Source organism: Micromys minutus, assembly GCF_963924665.1.
Source record: "Micromys minutus genome assembly, chromosome: 12".
Lineage (NCBI taxonomy): Eukaryota > Metazoa > Chordata > Mammalia > Rodentia > Muridae > Micromys > Micromys minutus.
In genome coordinates, this window is record NC_137981.1 from 61,087,671 (window position 1) to 61,108,900 (window position 21,230).

Genomic DNA, 21,230 nt, shown 5'->3' on the forward strand with positions numbered 1-21,230 from the left:
CAGCATTTCCTAAGTGTGACCTTGCCATAGTCTGCTCATGTAAGCTGTTTATCATATTATGGAAGTTTATTTCTGTTCCTAATTTATGGGAGTTTTATCAGAAATTTGTTGGATTTTATCAAATTCCTTTTTTTGCACTTCATAATGATGAAAATATGATATTTGTTTGGTAACAAAGCAAATTATGTTGGCCTTTCATTAAGTCAGTGGTTCAATATCAAGATAAACCCCATTTGAATATATTTTCTCCTTTATAAATATTGTTGAATTTAATTTGCTAAAACTAAGTGCAGAATCTATGTATCTTTGAGTATGAACCATGGTGAAACATAGTTTTCTGGTTTTACAACATTTCACTTAATTAAAAAAATATATTCTCTTCAACTTTCTGAGTTTATCTTAAAATAACATTTATTTTTATTTTTTACTTCAATTTTATTTTATGTGGATAGGTTTTTTATTTGAATTGTTATGCCAGAACATATGTCTATATACTGTGTACATGTCTGGCACCCAAGGAAGCCAGAAAATGGTGTTGGATCTGGAACTGGACTTATAGCTGCTGTGTGTGTGCTGGGAAAGGAACCCAGATACTTACGAGAGCAGACAGTGCTCTAACCACTGAGAAATCTCTCCAGCCAACCATCTCTTTTCCTTAAACGTTAGCTAATATTACCACTGTTGCCTTCTAAACTTAGAAGAGTTTAGGGCAATATTTTTGAATTTCACATCATGTACCTCAATGTCACTCTTCTCTCTTAATTCCTGCCTTCAGCCCTTGAAACCCCCCCTCAAAGAAAAACAAACAAATAAAAATAAATAAAATTAAATAAACAAATATTTTCCTGTAGACACTGCTGTGTGTCACAGTGGGTCAAACAGTATATACCCTTTTGCCCAAACAGCCTTACTTGTAAATGTTCATTGCAATGAGTCATTGGTCTGGTTTGAGGCTACAACATAGCTGATGCCGGGAGAAGTGGGGGCAGCTCTTTTTTTTTTTTTAATGACTTGTTTATTTTTATTTTGTGTACATTGGTGTTTTACCTGCGTGTATGTCTGAGGGAGGGTGCTGGATTCCCTGGAACCTGAGTTACACACAGTTGTTAGTTGCCATGTGGGTGCTGGAAATTGAAGCTGGGTCATGTGAAAGATGCTCTTAACCACTGAGCAATCTCTCCAACCTTTGGGGGTATTGTTTTAATTAAAATGTACTCTTGTAATAAAAATACAGCTATTCATGTTATATATTTCTCTTCCCATGAACATCAGTATTTGGTAGTTTGTGGGTTTTGACGAATTCTCCATTTATCTAAGTTGTTGAATGTACTGAATGACACCCTGGCACCAGCTGCCCTTAGGACCCTCACTCCTGCATCAACTCATTACCTCGCTTTATTCTGTATTTGTAAAGTATGTCTTCTCTCTTGTTTTTCTAGTCAGTATATGGGTTTTACCCATCTACCTTTCTGACAGTTGGATTCTATTGTCAAGTCCTGAATCCCTTTACATTTGTTGTATGCTGTATTATGGCTCACAATATGCTGTCGAATAGTTTGCTTTTGCTTGGTGGGATGCTCTAAAAATGTTAGGGTGTCTCTAACAGTGATGTGCAATCTATATTCTTAATGGTTTGTTATCCTACATGTTCTTGCAATTACTGAAAGGTTGCAGAATCTTAAGATTTCCTTATTTTGTTCTTGAGGTTTTAATCATACTCAACTCACATAGGTGAAAGCTCTGCTCATTAGGTGTACATTTTAGATTGATATAAGTGCTGAACGAAACCATTTATCATTACATCACCTTCTTTATTCCTGGTAAAAACCTTTCATCATGATATCAACTATGTTTTGTGTTAACATAGCTGCAGCTGCTGTCTTCTGATGATGCTAACATGTTTCTTGTCTTTTGACTCTGAAACTGTGTTCATGTCCAGAGTTGTTTTCTTGTAGACAGCATGTGACTGAAGACTGTGTTTGTAGATCTAATCTGACACTCTCCATCCACCACTTGTATTTGAGATGATTATTTGTATGAATATAAATAAGTATATGTGTGTTTAGACTCTGACTCTATTTGCTGCTTTAGTCCCTGGTTCAGGATGACACCACAGCTCTCAAAGTTCCTATGTCATACGACTCCATCTACCTATGAGAGAACCTTACAATAATATGTGTGTCTAATTCTCCTCTCCTTGTGGGTATACATCTTAGCTCTGAATATACAATAAGTTACACTTATTATGTTTGTTTAAACAGCCAATTATCGGTTAAAAAATTTTATAAAAGTTTTATTTACCCATTCAGCTATTATTCCTCATGCCTTTCATTCTTTTCAATAGATCCATATTTCCATGTGGTATGTTTTTTTCTTATGCCTGAGGGGTTTTAAGATTTCTGGCATTTTTAATGTTGATAATTACCAATCACAACAATAATTACCAAATAATAATTACCAGTTGCAACATTTCTTGCAAAGTTAAGTCAAATGATGATAAATTTGGATTTTGGAAGCTAAAAAATAGTCTTCACGACTGATTTGTAGATCCACCTTTGCTGGATGTATAATTCTAATTCTTGGTCCCTCCTCTGCCCATCCTACATTGACCCAGGTGACACTGCCATCATTCTTACTCTGGCTGGCTGCTTTTAATATTTTTCTTACTTGATTCCCAATCTTGAGATTATTTGATTAGGCTTTATTGTAACTTTTCATGTTCCATATATTTGAGGTTCACTGGACATTTTAATGTGTTAATATTTTTTTATCAAAATTCAAAATATATTTTAAAACAATCTTGCCATGTGACCTAGCCTGGCCTTATACACGATCTTCCTGCTGCAGTTTCCCAGGTACCGCTCCATCTAAAAATACTTTGGAAAGTACTTTCTCACTTGTCCAATTCTTCCTCCCTTTTTCTCTCCTTCCCCTTCCCCCTCTCCCCCTCTGTTCTTTCCTTTCCTGGGGGGGGGGGAAGGTCCAAATTACATCAATCCAGTTGAAGTTAATGTCATCTGTTGAATTTTTCTCAGTTCAATGGAAATTTCTTTTCTCTATGTCTTTGATTTTATATCATCTATTGTTAGAATTTTGAGAACATTCTGCTTTCTTATGATATATCTAAATTGCCAGTAATCCCTTCTATTGTACCATGCACACACACACAATCTAATTTACTTCTTTTTCTGTACTTTCTGTATCTCTAATATTTTGGAAATGTGAAATACAATTGTATCTGTTTTTATGCTTTTTCTGCTTATTTTAATGTCTTTGCAGTTGTGAGTCAGGTTGGATTGACTACTAATGTTTGTGTCTGCTCTTCGTTGTATTTTGTCTTTTCTTATTTCTTTGAATGGATGGTGACTTTTTAACTGGTTGCCAAACTGTGTGTGTTTTTGTGTACCTCCTGGGTACCATGTATCTTCATCTCTATAAATATTATTGAGCTTTGTTTGAAGATGAGTATAAGTGACTTCAAAATAGTTTGATCTTTTTTAGTATTGCTTCAAAAATATCCTAGGTGAGACTGCAACAGAGCTTAGTCTAGAGCTGATGACTCCCCACAGCTGAGGCATGACCTCCCTCCACCTGGTGCTCCATGCTTTTGAAGTTTTCCAGCCTGTCTGGTAGGAACAGAACTATTCCTGGATAGCAGTTTGGTCTCAATCCTCAGATACTTCTCTAATATTCATACACTAAACAGTACACAGCCCCTTTCTAGACAGCAGTAACTAATCAAACATATTTATAAATTGCCAGACATTTGTCACATGTTTCCTAATATAGTCCTTTGAGTATGCTTAGAGCCACTGGGTGTGGTTCCCGAATAAGACAGCTTCATGACAAGCTGTCACATGTTTCTGGGATAAAAACAGTCACACAGGAATTCTGAAACTTAACTGCTGTTCTGAACTAAAAATATAGAGCTAATCATTACAAATTCCAAAAAAGTAAGGTGTACCATGTTGACTTCATATATGTTTCCTTTTTATGAGAAATATTACAACTCAAAGTCAAACCAAGAAGCTATTCCTCTAGGAACGATAGCCCATGGCGACCCAAAGAAGATCCCACTGGCCAACACCATCATTCAGAACAGTTGATTCAATAGGGTTGCTGGATTCTATACCACATTCCTGGCCAGGCCTTTGCCCAGGAGAGAAGTTGTATTTAGCATAAAAGAGAAGAAAATAATCATGGCAGTTAGTTCATGACACTTCCTTAGGATGTTGGCACAAGCCAAGTGCATGCATGTGTATTAATATTGTACTGAAAATAAATTTGATAACTTTCTCTTCTTTCATAATTCTGGAGTGTAAAATAAGTGTGTGTGCATGCCTTTGTAAGTATGTATGTTTGGTGAGTTTGTGTGTGTACAAATGTGAGAGTGTATGAGAGAGAGATGGTGTGTGTGTGTATGTGTGTGTGTGTGTCTGTGTGTGTGTGTTTCTTGCTCAACAAAATGAACCTTAACAAAAACTTTCCTTTACTTAATTTTTATTCAAATATAAGCCATACATTGAATATAATGTACATGTTTGATAATGAGCTAAAAATTAAAACTTAATTATTGATGAATTTTCATGTAATGTGTCAAATGTAATCCACAACTAAACAAATAATTTTTATTATCCAAGCTTTAATAAAATTCTGTTTGCAATTTATTTATTTATTTAATTTATTATTAATGTGCATTGAAGGACACAGGGGATAGAAAGAGAGAGGGAGAGATGGAGAGAATGGGTGTGCCACTGTACATATGTAAAGGTCAGAGGAAAACTCTATATAGTTGATTCTCTCATTCCACCTTTACATGGCGTGGTAGTTAAAATGAGAATCCCCCCCCCTTAAGTTCATATCTTGAATGCTTGGTCCCAGCTGATGGCACTGTTTAGAAAGGATTAGGAGGTGTGTCACTGGGGATGAGATTTGAGATTTCAAAAGACTTCTTCCATCCTCAGTGTGCTGTGCTCTCTCTGCCTGCTGTGTACAAATCTTGATATGACCTCTCGGCTGTTCTACTTCCAGAGACTTTGCTCTGCTCTCATGAACTCTAACCTCCCAATGAGACACTTTTTTGGTTATGAAGTTTTATCAAAGCAATAAAGAAGTAGCTAAAGCATATAGGTTCCAGAGGTCAAACTCAGATCACCAAACCTATGGGACAAGCACGCTTACCCCCTTACTGAGCCATCTCACCACCTCATATTGTATTTTTTTTAATTTTCTTATAAACTAAGATACTTATGTTTGAATATATATAATCTGATATTGTATATTATTATATAGTATATAGTATGTAGCATGTATTATATATTATATATTGTATATTCTGTATTCTGTATATATATTATATATTGTGTATTGTATATTATGTATTTTATATTATATAGTATATAGTATGTATTATATATTATGTATTCTGTATATATTGTATATTGTGTATTGTATATTGTATATTGTATATTATATATCATGTATCATGTATCATATATTATATACAATATGGCTTGTTGAAACAAGCTTCTTAGGACACAAATTTTAAAAAGTTGGTCATTTCACGTCAGTGGCTCATTTGAACCACATTTAGACCACATAGAATACAGAGTAGAGTCAAACGCTGAAATCTCTCTGGGGTAATCTAAACATGGAATAGATGGTCTTAGACTGTACCTACCATTATTCATATACTTCAACAGGGAGCTGTGCAGGTACAACTTTCCTATTCAGCAAATCTATCATGGTGAGAATAAGCACTCTATATCCGCTATAAGAAAAAGATAAGAACATTAGAATTCAGCTTGCTTGTGTGGGAAATAAGAGAAAGAAATGGGAACAGTTTGTTTAGACATATTACACAAAATCTGAAGTTTGGTCTTTGAAGCAAATCCTCTGCAGTGGCCTGGCTTCTAATTGTGTATCCACTTCCCAAAGGGTCACCATAGCCCTCATCCATCTTTAAATGAAACTTCAGATACTGGCATGGTGTTTCATATTTCATAAGAATTACCAACATACACATCAGACTCACAGAACCAAGTCCATCATGAAAGACATAGAAGTTTCTTTTCTTGTCAATATGCCCTTTCTTGACCACGGCTCTAATTCAATTAACTCTCATTTCCTCAGCCTAATTCAAGATCATAAAACTCTCCTTGGGGAATTGCAGAAACCATCCATCACACTATTCTGCTTATTTTGTAATAGACCTACACATGTTAGCCCTTCCAAAGAAGGGAAGAGAGCCCCAAGAGTATAAGAATCCATGGTATACCTTTAACTGTAGAAGAAAATTAAAGAAGCTGATTATCCACAGGTTTGTAATTCTGGTGAAGACAGACAAAATGAATGGGTTTCTTTCTAAAACCAAGCTGTGCAATTTTATGTCTCCAGGATTAGAGTCATGTGTCTGCCCATTTATGATCTAGTGAGATGAGGCCTGCTCAAGCCTTGTCATTTAAGTTCAACAAGTAGTGGAACTCTGACTTCCTCAAAGAGCATCTCAAATTTACACATAAATTTCTGGAAGTTCATTGCCTTCTCCCTTTGGGACTCCTAAGGAGGGAAGAATAGGGAACAGGGCGGCCTGCTGGTTTCTAAAGGAACTTGTCTCTGTGAAAGAACCCATCTTCCCAACATTCTGGATTATTCCATTTGAGGACAGCCTCTTCAAATGCCCTGATTGAAGCAGCAGAGCTTAGACGAGGCTGCTCCTGAATTGCCTTGTGTCAATGTAAATGAAATACACTCTTGAGCTTCAGAAAATGATGTTGTTGAGCCTGAGTATGTGGACATCCTGCTCCTGAGTTGCCTTGTGTCAATATAAATAAAATACACCGTTGAGGGAGAGTGAGCTTCAGAAAATGATGTTGTTGATCCTGACCATGTGGACATCCCAATCTAATAATGACCTTGAGTAGGCACCACCTGTCTGACCATGAAGCAGAATCCACCTGAGCATGTATGTATGTTGGTTCCTTTATTGTTGGGGAGTGGGTTCCATTTAATTCTCATTTTTATTTACTTATATGTATGTCTCTGTTTCTGGCTCTCTATCCCTCTCTGTCTCTCTTTCCCCCCATGTGTGTGTACAGCACATGTGTAGTTGCCTGCAGAGGCCAAAGACATGTAATATCTCCTAGATCTATAGTTACAGATAAGTTGTGAACCACCCAACAAGGGTACTGAGAACCTAACTTGAGTCCTATCAAGAGAAGCAAGTGCTCTTAACCACTAGCCAATACTTTTAGCCCTTTGGGGTTTTCTTAATTGCATTTATCTGTTTGCCTGTCTGTGTATATATGAATATGTGTAAGCACTCTTCTGGAAGTCAGATGACAACTAGAGGAAGTTGGTTCTCACCTCCCATCATGTGGGTCCCAGGGATTAAACTCAGAATGTCAGGCTTGATAGTGGGTAGTTCTTTACCCACTGAGCTGTCTCACTGGCTCTTGAGGCTTTGTATCTGTTTATTGTTTTGTGTTTTAAATAGGTATTTTGTAGGTTTCACTTTTACTTTGAGATTTTTTTTTGAGACAAGATCTCATGATATAGCCAAGACTATCCTGGAATTCACTGCATAGCCCAGGCTGGCCTCTAACTCACTGAAATCTTCCTACTCAGCCCCAAGGACACTGGTATCACAGGTACAATCTAGCCACAACACCCAGCTTGTTTTTAACTATTTTATCTCCACAACTCCTTATGCAGCTATTATATCCAATGCACATTTAAAGAATGAACTAAGAGGCTGAAAAATCACCTTACATTTTTCCAATCTTGTTTTAAGGATGTCTGTTGCTGTATTCTTCCTATGATATTAAGCCGATGTGACAGGGAATTTTAAATGGGTAGTAGTAGTCAGTATGGTTGAAGGAACTAGCTTGGTCTGGATAGAAACCAGGTAAGTCCCAGAGGCAAGGGTGGTCAGATGCGAAGGCCAGGGCTCTCTTCATCTCGAGGATACCACAGTCTTCCACATAGTAGATGAAACCCAGCAAGACTTTCCAGCTAAGCCACTAATACAAAGAAAGATACAGCCAGCCCATACTCCCAACAGACAATGTACCTTTGTGACACAAGACACAAGTGAAAATACAGTACCTCCCACTCAACCCTAACATTTTTATCTTTGACCTTACCATCCCAGGAGCCTTAGTCTGGATCATGTGTGCTTTACAGTTCACAGCCCTGAATCTTCCTTATTCCGGGATTCAGAACAAACACTGTGGTGTCTTCGATTTAGTCTCTCTAGTTCCATCAGTGATTTTTCTCTTTATCACTGATGCCCCCTCCACAGAATGGAGAGACGGGAGTGGGGGGGGGGGGATGTAGAGAGAAGGAGTTCGTCAGCTGTACAGTCCAGGAGCATTTGGGGTATTGCTTGCCTCTGAAAGACAGAGCTTGCCTAACAGACAGGAAGAAGCCCCCAGTAGTAAGCAGCAGAGTTCACGCAAAGCTGTCATTTACAGCCCTGGGCATATGTCTGGGCTAGAAGCCAGAGGCAGTGGCCAGGTGGAGCCTACAGAATGTTTTGCAACATCCCAGTAAAATGGTTACAAAAAAGCCTGCATAAATGTTCAAAAAATAGGGTGTCTGCAAGTTAAGACAGGAGCATTATCAATAAAGCTCATTCTAACCCCTTGTAAGGAAGACAACCAGCTCCTGAGTTCTAGCTACTCTCTTTATACAACCTATTGTTTTAGCTTCTCAGCTCCTACTGGTCAATTTTTCTGCCTAAGTCACCAGCCATAACCACAAACATATTTAAAAAGATGTCAGGGGAATACAGGTGACAAAGGCTAACTCCAACCGCTTTTTGCCATTGGCTTTTCAGAAATTCCTATTCAGATATAAGTATTCCTAATTTTAATTAAATTTTAAGAATTCTTTTTGTAATACAAGCTGAGACATTAAGGGAGAACAAAGGGAATTCTTAGAATGTCCTTACTATTAACCAAAATAGCCAAGAAGCCTCACCAACATTTGTCTGACTTGAGAGTGGCTTAGCACAGCTGTCTCAAGATCTGACAGTCATGATGGTGAATGATAACTCATCTGGGCACTTACCGACATTTTCTACCCCCCCCCCCCCAAATGGCAGAATCTTTTTTTGTTGTTAATTTCTGTAGCTTCTTTTCTAATGGGATTAGGTTGCATCATCAAACATTTTTCTAAAGACCTAAGGGCAAGAACAGAAGCATACTAGGAGGTTTGTTGTTCTATTGTTAAGTGGGGGAGGGGTGTAAATCTCGGTTTTGAGATTCCATTCAGACATTTTTAACCAAACTTCTGTCATCAGGGTCCATTTTCTACAAGCCTGAATCACTGGATCTTGGGTTGTGTCCTAAAGAACAGTGTGTTGTTATAATTCTCTCCCATTCCACCCTGCAGATGTGTAGACCACACAGGCACACACACTGGAGGGGGCCTTGGTGGCTCACACATCCTTTGAATTCAGCTGGCACTTTGCCTCCACCACCATCACTTCATTGGTCTTGTATGCTTGTGACCACAGACTGAGCATCTAAATTTGGCATATTTCAAGGTCAATTTATGCAGCAAACAGACTCTGAGCCTGGACAGTCACCATTGTCCGTTCATCTGTCTACAAAAACAAAAGGAGAAAGGAAGGAAGGAAGGAAGGAAGGAAGGAAGGAAGGAAGGAAGGAAGGAAGTGAAAACCTGTACAAACATATTGCCTGTGCCTACTCCAAGTTCATAAATCTTCATCCCAGAAGATTCCTGGCTGTTTCATCGAATGCTCACGGGAGGAGGAGAAAAACTGAATGTGTTGATCCTCCACACCCTCCACATTCCCCCAGCCCTTCAAATTCATTTTCACTGCATGGGCAAGCAATGAAGGCAGAGGCTGCTTAAACTAAACTCCGCTGGCTCACACAGGCAGAGTACCAAGCACCTCCAGAATGGACATCAAGTAAAAGCTACGAGTTTTCTAAAGTCTGTAATTATGTATTTACACAATGTCCATAATCCTGTATGAATTTACACACCATTACAGATTACTGAGTAAGTGACACAAGATTGCAGTGTTAAATGAGATGAAATAGGGAAAATACCAAACCGACTGAAGCCGTTCTTTTATCTACAAAAACAGGACCTGGCAGGGCAGGTTCCAATGCTGACCTGGCGTGTCCTTCAACACTGCTTGGGGACATTTGCATGACAGATGGGAAGGTGGTTCAGTCCACCCTGGCTACATCTTTGACTGTGATGCCAGTGTTGGCACAAACAAGAGAGTGGTTTGGCTATCTGAGCATCTGCTTCTGAGCTGGAATCACCAAGCCCACAGTTCCGTGGGGCTGCCATCCAATAGGCTTTGCACCTAGGAACAGAGCCTGATGCAAACCCAAGAGCTGGGAATAATCCATCCACTTCCCAGGGTGAGACACAGGCACCCTGAGCCATCTTCTCTCCCAGAATGCCTAGTTACATAAATTGCATACATCAATATTTATTTACAGACCATTACAGTTTATTGTACTGATTACCAAAAGCAGACAACATTTTGCTTTCCAGAAAAGGGGGGGGGGGGGTACCAAAACAAAGTCCAAAAAATAGACATTAAAGTAGCATTTTCTGGGAATATATGAAATTTTTAGTTTTTGCACAATTTTTTTTTATTCTTCTGGAACCCCTGCTACTTTATGATTATTATCGGCTGTCTCTTAAAATTAATTTCTTCAGATATTACAGCTATAATGTCCTACCAACCTAAATCTTTCCTGTGGCCAAATGTTGAATCTTTTTCTGCAAAAGAATAAAATGCTTTCGGATAAACGGAAATCTGAGTATGTGTACATTTTAGCAGCAAAGTGTTAAATAACAAAAACACTGCTCAAAATCCACGGCAGCTCCTGTTTGGAAAGTGAAAGGGGGACCCAAGGAGCACACTTAAGGAGTACATTCTGATCTTTATCCTACCCACCCTTTCACAGAGCGTCTGGCTCCTCTCTCTATGACATCTTCCAATTCCAAATACAAGCTCCTCCCAAATGCTCATCATGCTCTGGCTTGGGCCATAAGAGAGCTACATGGATTAGCTCAGGGCAGGAAGGCAGGCATTTCTAGCCCACAACAGCTATTAGCTTGCCGGTGGCATGCTTTCGTTTCCCACGGAGAATGTGCATCCCAGTAAAACAAAGCCAGAATATCGAATCTTAAAATTAGCTGCACAAACTCCAACACATTTTTTAGCTGTCACTTTCAATTTCCCCACGTCAACTGGCCAGAAAGTGAGAATGTGTTGTAGATTTCTTTTCTTAAATAGTGCTTCAAGAATTTGGCTCTTCTCAACTTAGTATATAGTGAGAGATAAATGGTCTCCCTTGCCCAATGGGAAAATTTTGGCTATCAAATTAGTATGTATTCTTGAGCTCTTCTGCATATAATGTCATAGAAGTTTGTAAACAGTGTTCTACATAGTACCCACTTCTCTGAGCCCTCCTGAAGACGGATTCGGAAATAAAGCACAGGCAATGAGTACAGTACCCCTCTCATGTCATTACTAATAAAGATTTATTAGTTTCATGTTGCAAGTTTTACTTAAAGGGTACTAGCCCCATGTAATTATGACAGTTCACACCAAATGCAATCTCCATAAAAGATGTTATAATGAGCCCTAGGGTCCTTGTATAATTCCATATTTGATAGCCAAGACACAAATAAAAAGTTTACAAGAATGTTCCTGTTCATCTGATCTTTGCCTCAGGAAAAGAAAGTGAAGAAAAGAAGGAAAAGGAAAGAAGAGGAGGAGGAGGTGGAGGAGCCACGTAAACAGTTTTTCCTTCCCCTTGGGAATTTTTAATCAGTGCCATGTTTGATGTTAGCCCTGTTGTCACGGAAGTGGGCTGAGATTAGAAAGCATAGTCACTGCTTAGCTTTGGTACTCTCTGAAATAGATTAAAACAAGCGAGACATACACCAACCCTCTTAAGTTCCAATCTCCCAGTCACACTGAGAGACTGAGTTACGAGAGAGGAAAATTACAGACACAAAATGAAGGGTGGAAACCCAGTTTATCTTTAATCCTCTGGGATAAACTATGAAACAAGCAGTCTGAAGAGTGAATCCTCAGTGTCATGAGTGATGTGCAGAAGTTTACAATAATATGGGCACAAAATAGATTGTCACCTTTAGTACATTAGGGCCATTAGAATTTCTCGTATACCTACTTGCATGAAGTTACCACAGGTTCATAGCAGACTTTGCCATTTAATGCCTACAGAGCCTAAAGCTTCCAAAATGCCTATCTGGCCTGTACATATTTCATTAAAAATAAACTCTATATAATAAATAAATATATAAAATAAATAAAATGTTGCCTTTGGAATTTCTATAAATAAATTTAACCTTTTTCTTTTTTTCTTTTTGTTTTCTTGGTTTTTTTTCTTTTTCTTTTCTTTTTTTTTTCTTTCTTTTTTTTTCCTTTTAAACTAAGAGGTCTTTGCTTTAAATTCACTGGGCTATGATACCAGCGAAAATGAACTGATGGTCTTTTTAAGGGAGACTGCCCTCCCCACACCTGTGGAAATGCAGTGTTCCCTTGAGCAGGCCACCAGCCAAAAAATCCTGATGAGTAGAAATATGGCAGCTGTGCTGATATAGGATGAAGTTCAACTGATCAAAAATGTAAAAGCGTGTCTATTTCCCAGCATGCATCAGGCCGTTGTCCTTGTGGCGCGCTGCAGTCCCCCCTCTACTCACTCATGCACTCACACCCTCTCCCACAGCCTCTCTCCCCTGCTTTTGCAATAAATCAAGCAAGTGGCCCTAGGCAGCCCTCCAGGAGGACCAGCCAGTAAGTGCAGAGCAAATCGGCAAGTCCTCATCCAAGCTTCCATCATACATATGCATGCGACAAAGTTTGGCAACAGTGGAGCTGAGGTGACAGCACTGCTAATCAATAAGAACCCACCGCATGAAAGCATTTATAGTGGTTATGTTTTAAGGGCTCAAGTGAAGACACTGTCTTTGTCAACTTTGGCTTAGAATATCCTTATATAGCTCAGGAACTTTGTCAGGGTCCACTGGTCTAGGTAAAAAATGTGTAAATTTCTGGTGCCTTTTAGTCCTGGTTCCTTCTCTTGGAGTCCCATCCTTATTTAACGCAACATAGTATCTTCTTCCGGTGTCCACGTGTTTGTACAAGTTGGAAGAGTAGGTGTTGTACCAGTTCTCTTCAAACTGTTCTCTGAACACACACTCCTGTGTTAGTTTTTCCTGTTTAAAAAAAAAAAAAAAGAAAGAAAGAAAGAAAGGAAATAAATACACTGCAAAATGTAGCTGCTTCATTAAAAAACTATATTCTCCATTGTTTCATACAAGCGGAGTTCCCACTATTCAAAAATCTCTGGACCAGAATAATCTTAAATTAAATAGTCTTTTTTTCAAATTTTGGAACATTTGCATTTGCATAGTGAGATATCTAAGGTATGGGACCCATATCTAAACACAAAATTCACTTATGTTTCAAATATACCTTCTATGAATAGCCCGAAGGTAATCTTGCATATGTTTTCATTAAAATGCCTATAATATGGAATTTTCCACTTGTGACATCATGTTAGTGCTGAAAAAAAAATGTTTAAATATGGGGACATTTCACAGTTCAGAATTCCAAATCAAGGATGTTTGTGCCATATAAGCCTAATAAAATCATTTTTTTATTTTAAACTTTATTGTTTTTTGTAAAAGTTGTAACCAAATAAGTCACACATGGAAATTAACAATAACCAAAACCTGTATGATTCATTGACCTTCTATATAGTTAGATTTATTTTGTTGGAATGGAAGCTCTGAGGCTTCACACTTGATCTTGCACTTCCACTATCAAATAAATTTTATGTACTTATCCACCAAAAATGAAAACAAAAATCCAACTTTTACTACTTCAATGCACTTTGTAAAAACTGTTTAATTCTATCAAGTTAATGACATTTGACTTTCCTATTCAAGATAATAATGCACAAAAGAGTCTAAACAATTTGAGGGATAAGGAAAAAATATTGAATTTTTTAGGTAACAATCATTACTTTTTCCACAATCTAGCTATGCAAAGTAGAAATGTCAAAGATAAAATGAAGAAAAAGGCAGCACCTTGATGAATACAAAGTTTAACATGAAAAACAATCTGACAACAGCTAGATACTTTGTAATGAGTATCTTCCACATGCCAGTCACTGAACTCAAAGGACAATTGGCCCACTGACCATTCTTATTTTTGCCAGAGCATTTGGATGATGACCTCCCTGGGAGGCATTTGCCCAAGTGGTGGCTCCAAGAGGCATCTCATTGCTAATAGATTTTATTTTATACAGCACTTGCTATATACGGTGATGTCTACAGTGTCCATGGTGAACGATGCCTTGGAGCATCCCGTTGCATGGATTTTATTCTAAAGCCTTCACACTCAAGCTTCAGTATGCATGCACTCGCCTGAGGCATGTCTTTAACCTGTGGGTTATATAAGCCTCTTAAAATTCTGACCTCAAGTTTTATAAAACAGAGATTTTTTTCAAATCCCTGGGAGAGCCCGGCAGTGGCAGTGCACACCCATAATCCTAGCACTCGGTAGACATCGGTCAAAGAATCTCTAAGTTCAAATCTAGCCTGGCCTACAGTGTAAATTCAAGGACAACCAGGGATACACAGAGAAACCCTGTCTTGGAAATTAATCAAACAACAAAATCCAATCCCTGGGAGAATTCTAAAGCAGACCATTCTCAGTGCATGTTTTAAGATGTCCATTGCATCTTGGTATACCCGAAAGGATTGGCTTCAAGATACCCCACAAAATCTGTGGATGTTCAATTCTCCTTACATAAAAGTGGGGTGCTTGCACAGAACTTACCACATCCTCCTGCAGACTTTAAACTATCTCTAGATACTAATGATAGCTAATACAGAGTAAATACAGTATAAGTAGCTATGTGGTGTCACTGAGGACATAACCTCCTAAACCATGGGATGTGGTCCCATACGGGGTGATGCAACTGAATGTGCAGGTCACAAAGAGAGTTGACAACTGTAAAATGTCTCCAAACAGGCAACAACCAAAACTAATTGAAACTTAAATTCAGAATGAACATGAGGTGCTGTGGCAGCATGTTCCCACAGAACATCACAGGACCTCACTGCAGCCTTGCTCTGAACAACACATCATGCTGTCAGCCACACAGGGCCAACCAGCATTGCCTAAGGCACCTTGGCTCAGACTAGAGACTCTTAAATCCGATGCACTGTAATGTTTTTACCATGCATAAAAACTTTTCTACTCTTGTAAAAACAAAACCATTTAATTATGAGAAACGAAAACTTTAATATTTTCCACTTTAACATGTAAGTTTTTCAAATTAGAAAATCTTTAGATTGTATTACATTAGAATGTTTGATTTTAAAAATTGAGTTTCATAAAACTCGAGTTGCTGACTCGTGTTTTATTAAGAAATACATTTTGGGTTGACAGTCGAATAGAATTTCCAACAATTTCTAAAATGATCTAAACATACTTCTGACATTTTGTGCTGTGTATTTATGTTAAGCAGTGTCCTTAGCACCAATGCTTGTAAAATCAGAATCTTGATCACCCTCTGGACAGAACTGAAAGTGGTCTATATCTGTGTATCAAATATTCCACCAAGGTTTAAGCTATATAACTGTAAATGACCACACCTACCTCACTAGTGAACAAAATGATTTCATCCTTACATATAGCCCAAAGAACTGTTTTAACTTTTCTTTGTGATGTATTATTAGCAAGTGTTTGATTTGTAGACCTAATGTACACACACACACACACACACACACAGAGAGAGAGAGAGAGAGAGAGAGAGAGAGAGAGAGAGAGAGAGAGAGAGAGAGAGAGAGAGCACAAAGCATTCATGAGTGGGAAAGGTTTAAAGCCCTGGTTTAGGGAGTAAAGACAACAGTAATGTGTGTGTTGAGGGTTTTCAATCCACAGAAAGTTGGATCTTCACATGTGCATCCTGTGAGTCAGAAGGGATAGCCATCATGCTTTCTGTCTTGACTGGGGGAGTATTTCCAAACACAGTAAAGTAAAAGACAAACCTTCTAGCCCACTGATTCCTGAATTTATTAGAAGCACATCCCCCCCCCCCCTTATTTCATAGATGCTAAGGGGAAAGCTAGTCTCAATTTTACATTCCCGCTACAAGAAAATCTGTCTTCTTAACCATCCTTCCTGCCCTCTCCCTGAGTCCATAAGTGCAGTCCCTTTTACCTTCAGTGTGGAGATCACACAGTCACTTCTTCCATGGCTAGAAACAACACACCCATCACATCCCACTCCATGAACACACTCTGAGGCTGCTCTTGGTGAAGGGAGGAAAGACGACTCTCTATCTCTGGTTTTTATTGCTGATCAGTTGAAACCTTTAAAAAATCAATACTTTCTAGCAAGTTATCTTAAAACTAAAAACTAAGAGTACTCTTAAATCCTTTCTGCTGGGCTACTGCTGTTTGCTCTCCAAATGGGAAAGTTCGTGAAATCAGAAAACGTGATGCTGGCTAAGACCCTGCTCCAGATGCAGCACTATTGTTGAGAAGATCGATGGTGACACCTCAGACTTTCCCCATAGCAGTGCTCTGGTAGCTGGAACTGACTGCCACACTCACCAAATTGGCAGATACACAGGCAAGAAGAAAATCACCAAGAGGCCAAAGATGAAGCCTTCATGAAAGTGTGTAGCTACAACTACTTCATGCCCTCAAACTACCCTGTGAATATCTCCCCTGGCAAAATGGTCATCACAAGGATGTCTTCAGAACCAGCTCAAGGCCAGACAGGTGGTCATGGTCAGTGCTTAGCAGTGACCTGAGAGGGGCAAGAATAAATGGTTCCTCTAGAGCTTAAGCCCCAGGTGTATTTTTTGTTTGTTTGTTTTCATCATTACAAATAAGAAAAGGTGACTTTTAAAATTATTTGCTTTGCTCTTGTCTACTTGGCACCTTGAATAAGTAAAAAGTAAATAATAAATTGGGGCCATGAGCTCTGTGGACACACATCCAACTAATGGCAGTCTGAAGTTATTTGGAGTATTGTTTACACAAGGACCAAACATGTTACAATACATGTTTCTAGAGCATTATGTAAAGATATGTAGGACCTATGCGATGCTGTGTCGTTTTACATAAGAGACCTGAGCATGGCCATATTTGGGTATGTCAATGGGACCCTAGAACTAATCCCCTACAGATTCTGAGGGACAACTGTCATCGAAAATAGATAAGGTCATTTAATCTTCTTCTGTCCCTGTCATTCAGAACTTGAGGACACCCAGCACACTTTACATATCACCAAAATACTAATGCCCTTTTACATTCATGTATTAGGCATATGACTTAATACACTAAGTGTAGAAGAGAGATACATCTCCTTCTCCCATTGTTAGAAAGCAAAGAGGGCAGAATTGAAAAAGAGAACTTTACAAAACCAACCAACCATTCAACGTAAGGCAGACTTTGTGGTTCTTCATTCACATTTAGGGGCAGGGGGCTCATGCCATGGTCCACATGTAGAGATAAGAAAATAATATACATTTTCACCTTCCACCATGTGGGGCCTGGAGACTGAACTTAGGTGGTCAATGTTGGTAGTAAGTGGCCCACCGAGCCTGGTCTTTTTCTTAACCCAAAGGCCTAAGATATCCTCCAATAGCTCTTACCAGCTTCCTCTTAAGTATTCTTTCTCCAAGTGGCCAAAAAAGCATCAGCAAGGTTTTTAGTGTAGTTTTCGTCTGATTATGTGGGTTTTGTGGTATTTGGAATAAAATTCTGCACTGTGTACATAGTAGGCAAGTGCTCTATTGCTGATCACCCTCCCACCCCTCTCCTTCCTCCCCTACCTCCTCAACCCCACCCTGAGATTTTTATCCAAGTATCACCTCATCAGAGAAACTTGTGTTATATAGGTTGAAACAAGGGAAAGTAAAAGAAAAGGGCCAGCCTGGTCATCGAGGGTTCACAGGGACAAAATGAGTGGGAGAAAGTAAATCTCATCCATAAGATCATCCACACAACACGGACTGCTCCTACTGATGTGGCTTGAGGAAGCTCAGCCTTGCAGGGGTCTGGGGTACACAGCAAAGAGCAATGTTCCACTCTTCCACCTATAAATCTAGAAGGGGCTTCAGGACAAATGCAGCACAGACAACAAAGGAGTGATTCAAGTTACCAATCAGTATTTCAGGGTTTATGTCCATCTGTACAGCCATCTCTTCCCAAGCAAGTTCATTCCTAGCTAAAAACAAATTTAGGAAATTTTCTAAACATTTTTTCATTGATGAAATGGAATAAAAAACAGAATTAGGTGCTAAGACTTTAGTGGTAGGAAAAATGAGATGAGGAGGCGGGAAATGCAGATTCAAAGTTCTTTCCCTCCACTGAAAGATGCCAAACAAATATCGCGAAATAAATCTTTTTTTTTTTTTTTAAATACAGAATGATTTCTCATGGTTAGGAGCCAAACTTCTGGAGCAGTTCCCGCTCGATTAGGCACACAGGCTGCATGGAGGCCTTTCAGAGACAAACCACAGGAACATCAGCTGGGTAAGCTGGTTCACACTCTGGGAGTCTCCTCAACTTTATTCCTCACTCACTGAGGAGACACTGACAACCATTTATGTCCCTCCCCAAATCTCAATAGCCTTATCTTTAAAAGGTCAGGTCAGTTAAGACCGCTATAAACTAAAAATCCAAAATGCATCTAGTGTCTGAATTTTGGGGACATGGTATCAGTCTTCATGAAGTTTCCTATTTCAGAGTGTTTCCTAATTTTTTCATTAGAAATGTTCAACTCTACAACTCTACAAATACTTCGAGACTTTTGTTCAATGCTTATTATGAATGCCCTATCTATAGTAAGAATCACGAGAGAGTGATAACAAAGATACCATCAGAGAATAGGGCTAACCTCCAGGAAGCTCTGTGACAATAGTGTCCCTGATGTTGTGTGGACATCAGAACCTCTCAGAAATGATGCAAATGGAATGTAGCATGTGTCACTTCCAGTCACAAGTGTGGGTAGTAATCCCAAAGGTGAGCTGATGCATTGTCATCTGGACCATGGCCTCTTGTCACTTGGTGGTAAAGGTAAGGACCTTTCCAGAAGGCCAGCTCAAGTCACCACTCTCTTGGGACCTGGCTGTTTCTGCTTCTCACTGCACACTGATGATCTGGGGATTCCTGGAGCTTTGTTCACTTGGGGGACATGGGGTGCCATTTCCCAAAGGGCCACTAACCACTAGGGCTGTCGGCTGTGTTCAAGAATGGAGTACAGGCCCCCTTTAGAGTCTCATGAGCTTCCTTTTTAAGCTTACACCATTAGTTTTGCAGGTGAAAGAGGAGGAAAGGAAAATGAAGCAGAGCACAAACGAATGTCTACATGGCCCAGTGATTCTCATCTTTTTAAAACTGAAAACTTTCTTAAAGAATAAGGTTAGCAAAGAAGTAGTACTAACACTCGCACAACTCAAATGGTGTGGTTCCCTCTCTCACAGCCTGGGTAGCACTGCTTATACACACACAACTTTCTGGGAAACCCAGAAAGCATGATGTTTGTTCAACGTTTAAAAATCTGACCCCTCAGATATTTTCCTTGTGGTCAGCTCAGTGGTCAGAGAGCAGAGGACTCAGCAACTTCCTAAGTGAGAGGTTATGCAGACACTGAACTGTTAAAACAAGAGCGCACCTGCTATGCCACCCTGATAAGCAGCTTTCAATCAAAATTAAGACTTTCATTGAAAAATAAAACAGCTTCCCTATGACAAGTACATATCACAAATGATCTCTCCCTTCTCCTGGGGATTATGCCAATGTTCAATCGATGTTTTAGACAGACTAGCAAGATTTACGGTCCACGTCTTTATAAAGACTTATCTGAGACAAATGTTTTAAGTTATGTATTTCTATTCCAAAATTACCTTTAATTAAAAATAGACAAATGCAAATTGGAAAACTAGAAAAAAATGTATTAACCTGTCTTTTTACATGTGTGCAGAAGGGGAGTGTGAGCTTTCAAATAAACTGTACACTTTTTAGAATTATAGAACGCAGATGTTTTAAAACTCACCACATGTTTCCAATGCAGACAGTTTATAGAGTATTCCACTATAAAGTGATCAATTCTTGTTTTATTGTATTTCCATGTTTTAAATTTTTTTAGATTATTTAACTATAGCTGTTTATGGCATACCTATCTTTGAACTATTGGATTTTATCACTAGACTTGGGTGGAGAATGTGGATTTAATTCAAAAGTCTACTAAAGTCCATGCTTTGGAACAAAATCTGGTGAATGTTAGCAGCTATGGAAACCTCTTTTCATTTCATGTCATCAAATTCTGAGCAATGGGAAAAACTGAAATTAAAACTTCAAAACCTTTACCATTCCTGTTTAAAGCAGAGTATGAGATAATATAGTGAAATTTCAGTACAGCCCAGAGGACACACAAGCACACCTTAGGACACAGACTTATCTAGACACTAATTTAAAATATTAGACAACATGGAAATAGTTAACCCACACAGGCATTATTATACTCAATTTGAATCTATGCATTTTTAAAGAAAAATTAGAGATGTTACAACATTTGAAACAGAATAAAGGTTCATGTTGCGAATATATAGACTTGTGCTATTTTAAAACATGATTTCCACTTGAATGTATGGCCTTCACCACACTATGTAAATTACTCCATTCACTCAACTCCGGGGTCACTTAAACAGCTTGCTGCCAGGGTATAAACCGCCCTAGCAGGGAAACCGCATGACAATGACTTAATTGCAAAGCTCTGGATAGTCAGTCACTCATTCTCATATCTAAGGTTTGTTACAGTCAAGGTATTTAAACCTCCCTTAACCACAATGACTCTCTCTCTCATTAATAATACAACAGTAAAGCCTTAATGGGAGCTGCTGCAAGGACCTGAGCAATTAAATATAATGACTAAAGGACCATTAATAAGAAGCCAGGTCTTTTAATGGTTCTCTCCTGGGAGAAGTCCCCAACTAGATAAGAAAAAGGAATGGGAAGGCACCTTCTCTTATGTTCTTAGATGCTCCAATTCAGATCCAACCCCCATGTACCAACAACATGCCTCACCTTAAATCTTGTTCCTCAAAATCTCTTTAAATTCCCCATAATTCTGGATAGGCCTGCCTGGATTTCATATTCTTAACCATCTTTAT

At 38.8% G+C, this 21,230-nt stretch overlaps 1 protein-coding gene across 2 annotated transcripts in view; it reads right to left on the reverse strand.

Moving 5' to 3' along the window:
* Positions 1–12,942: 12,942 nt before the first annotated feature.
* FGF9 (fibroblast growth factor 9) overlaps positions 12,943–21,230 on the reverse strand; it is a gene marked incomplete at its 5' end in the record, with an annotated part of 52,014 nt that continues 43,726 nt past the window's right edge. For both annotated transcript variants that reach the window (XM_080926585.1, XM_080926584.1), the window contains one exon: positions 12,943–13,245. In XM_080926585.1, coding sequence (XP_080782711.1) covers positions 13,000–13,245 — 246 coding nt within the window. In that variant the 3' untranslated portion in view covers positions 12,943–12,999. The remainder of the gene's footprint in view (positions 13,246–21,230) is intronic.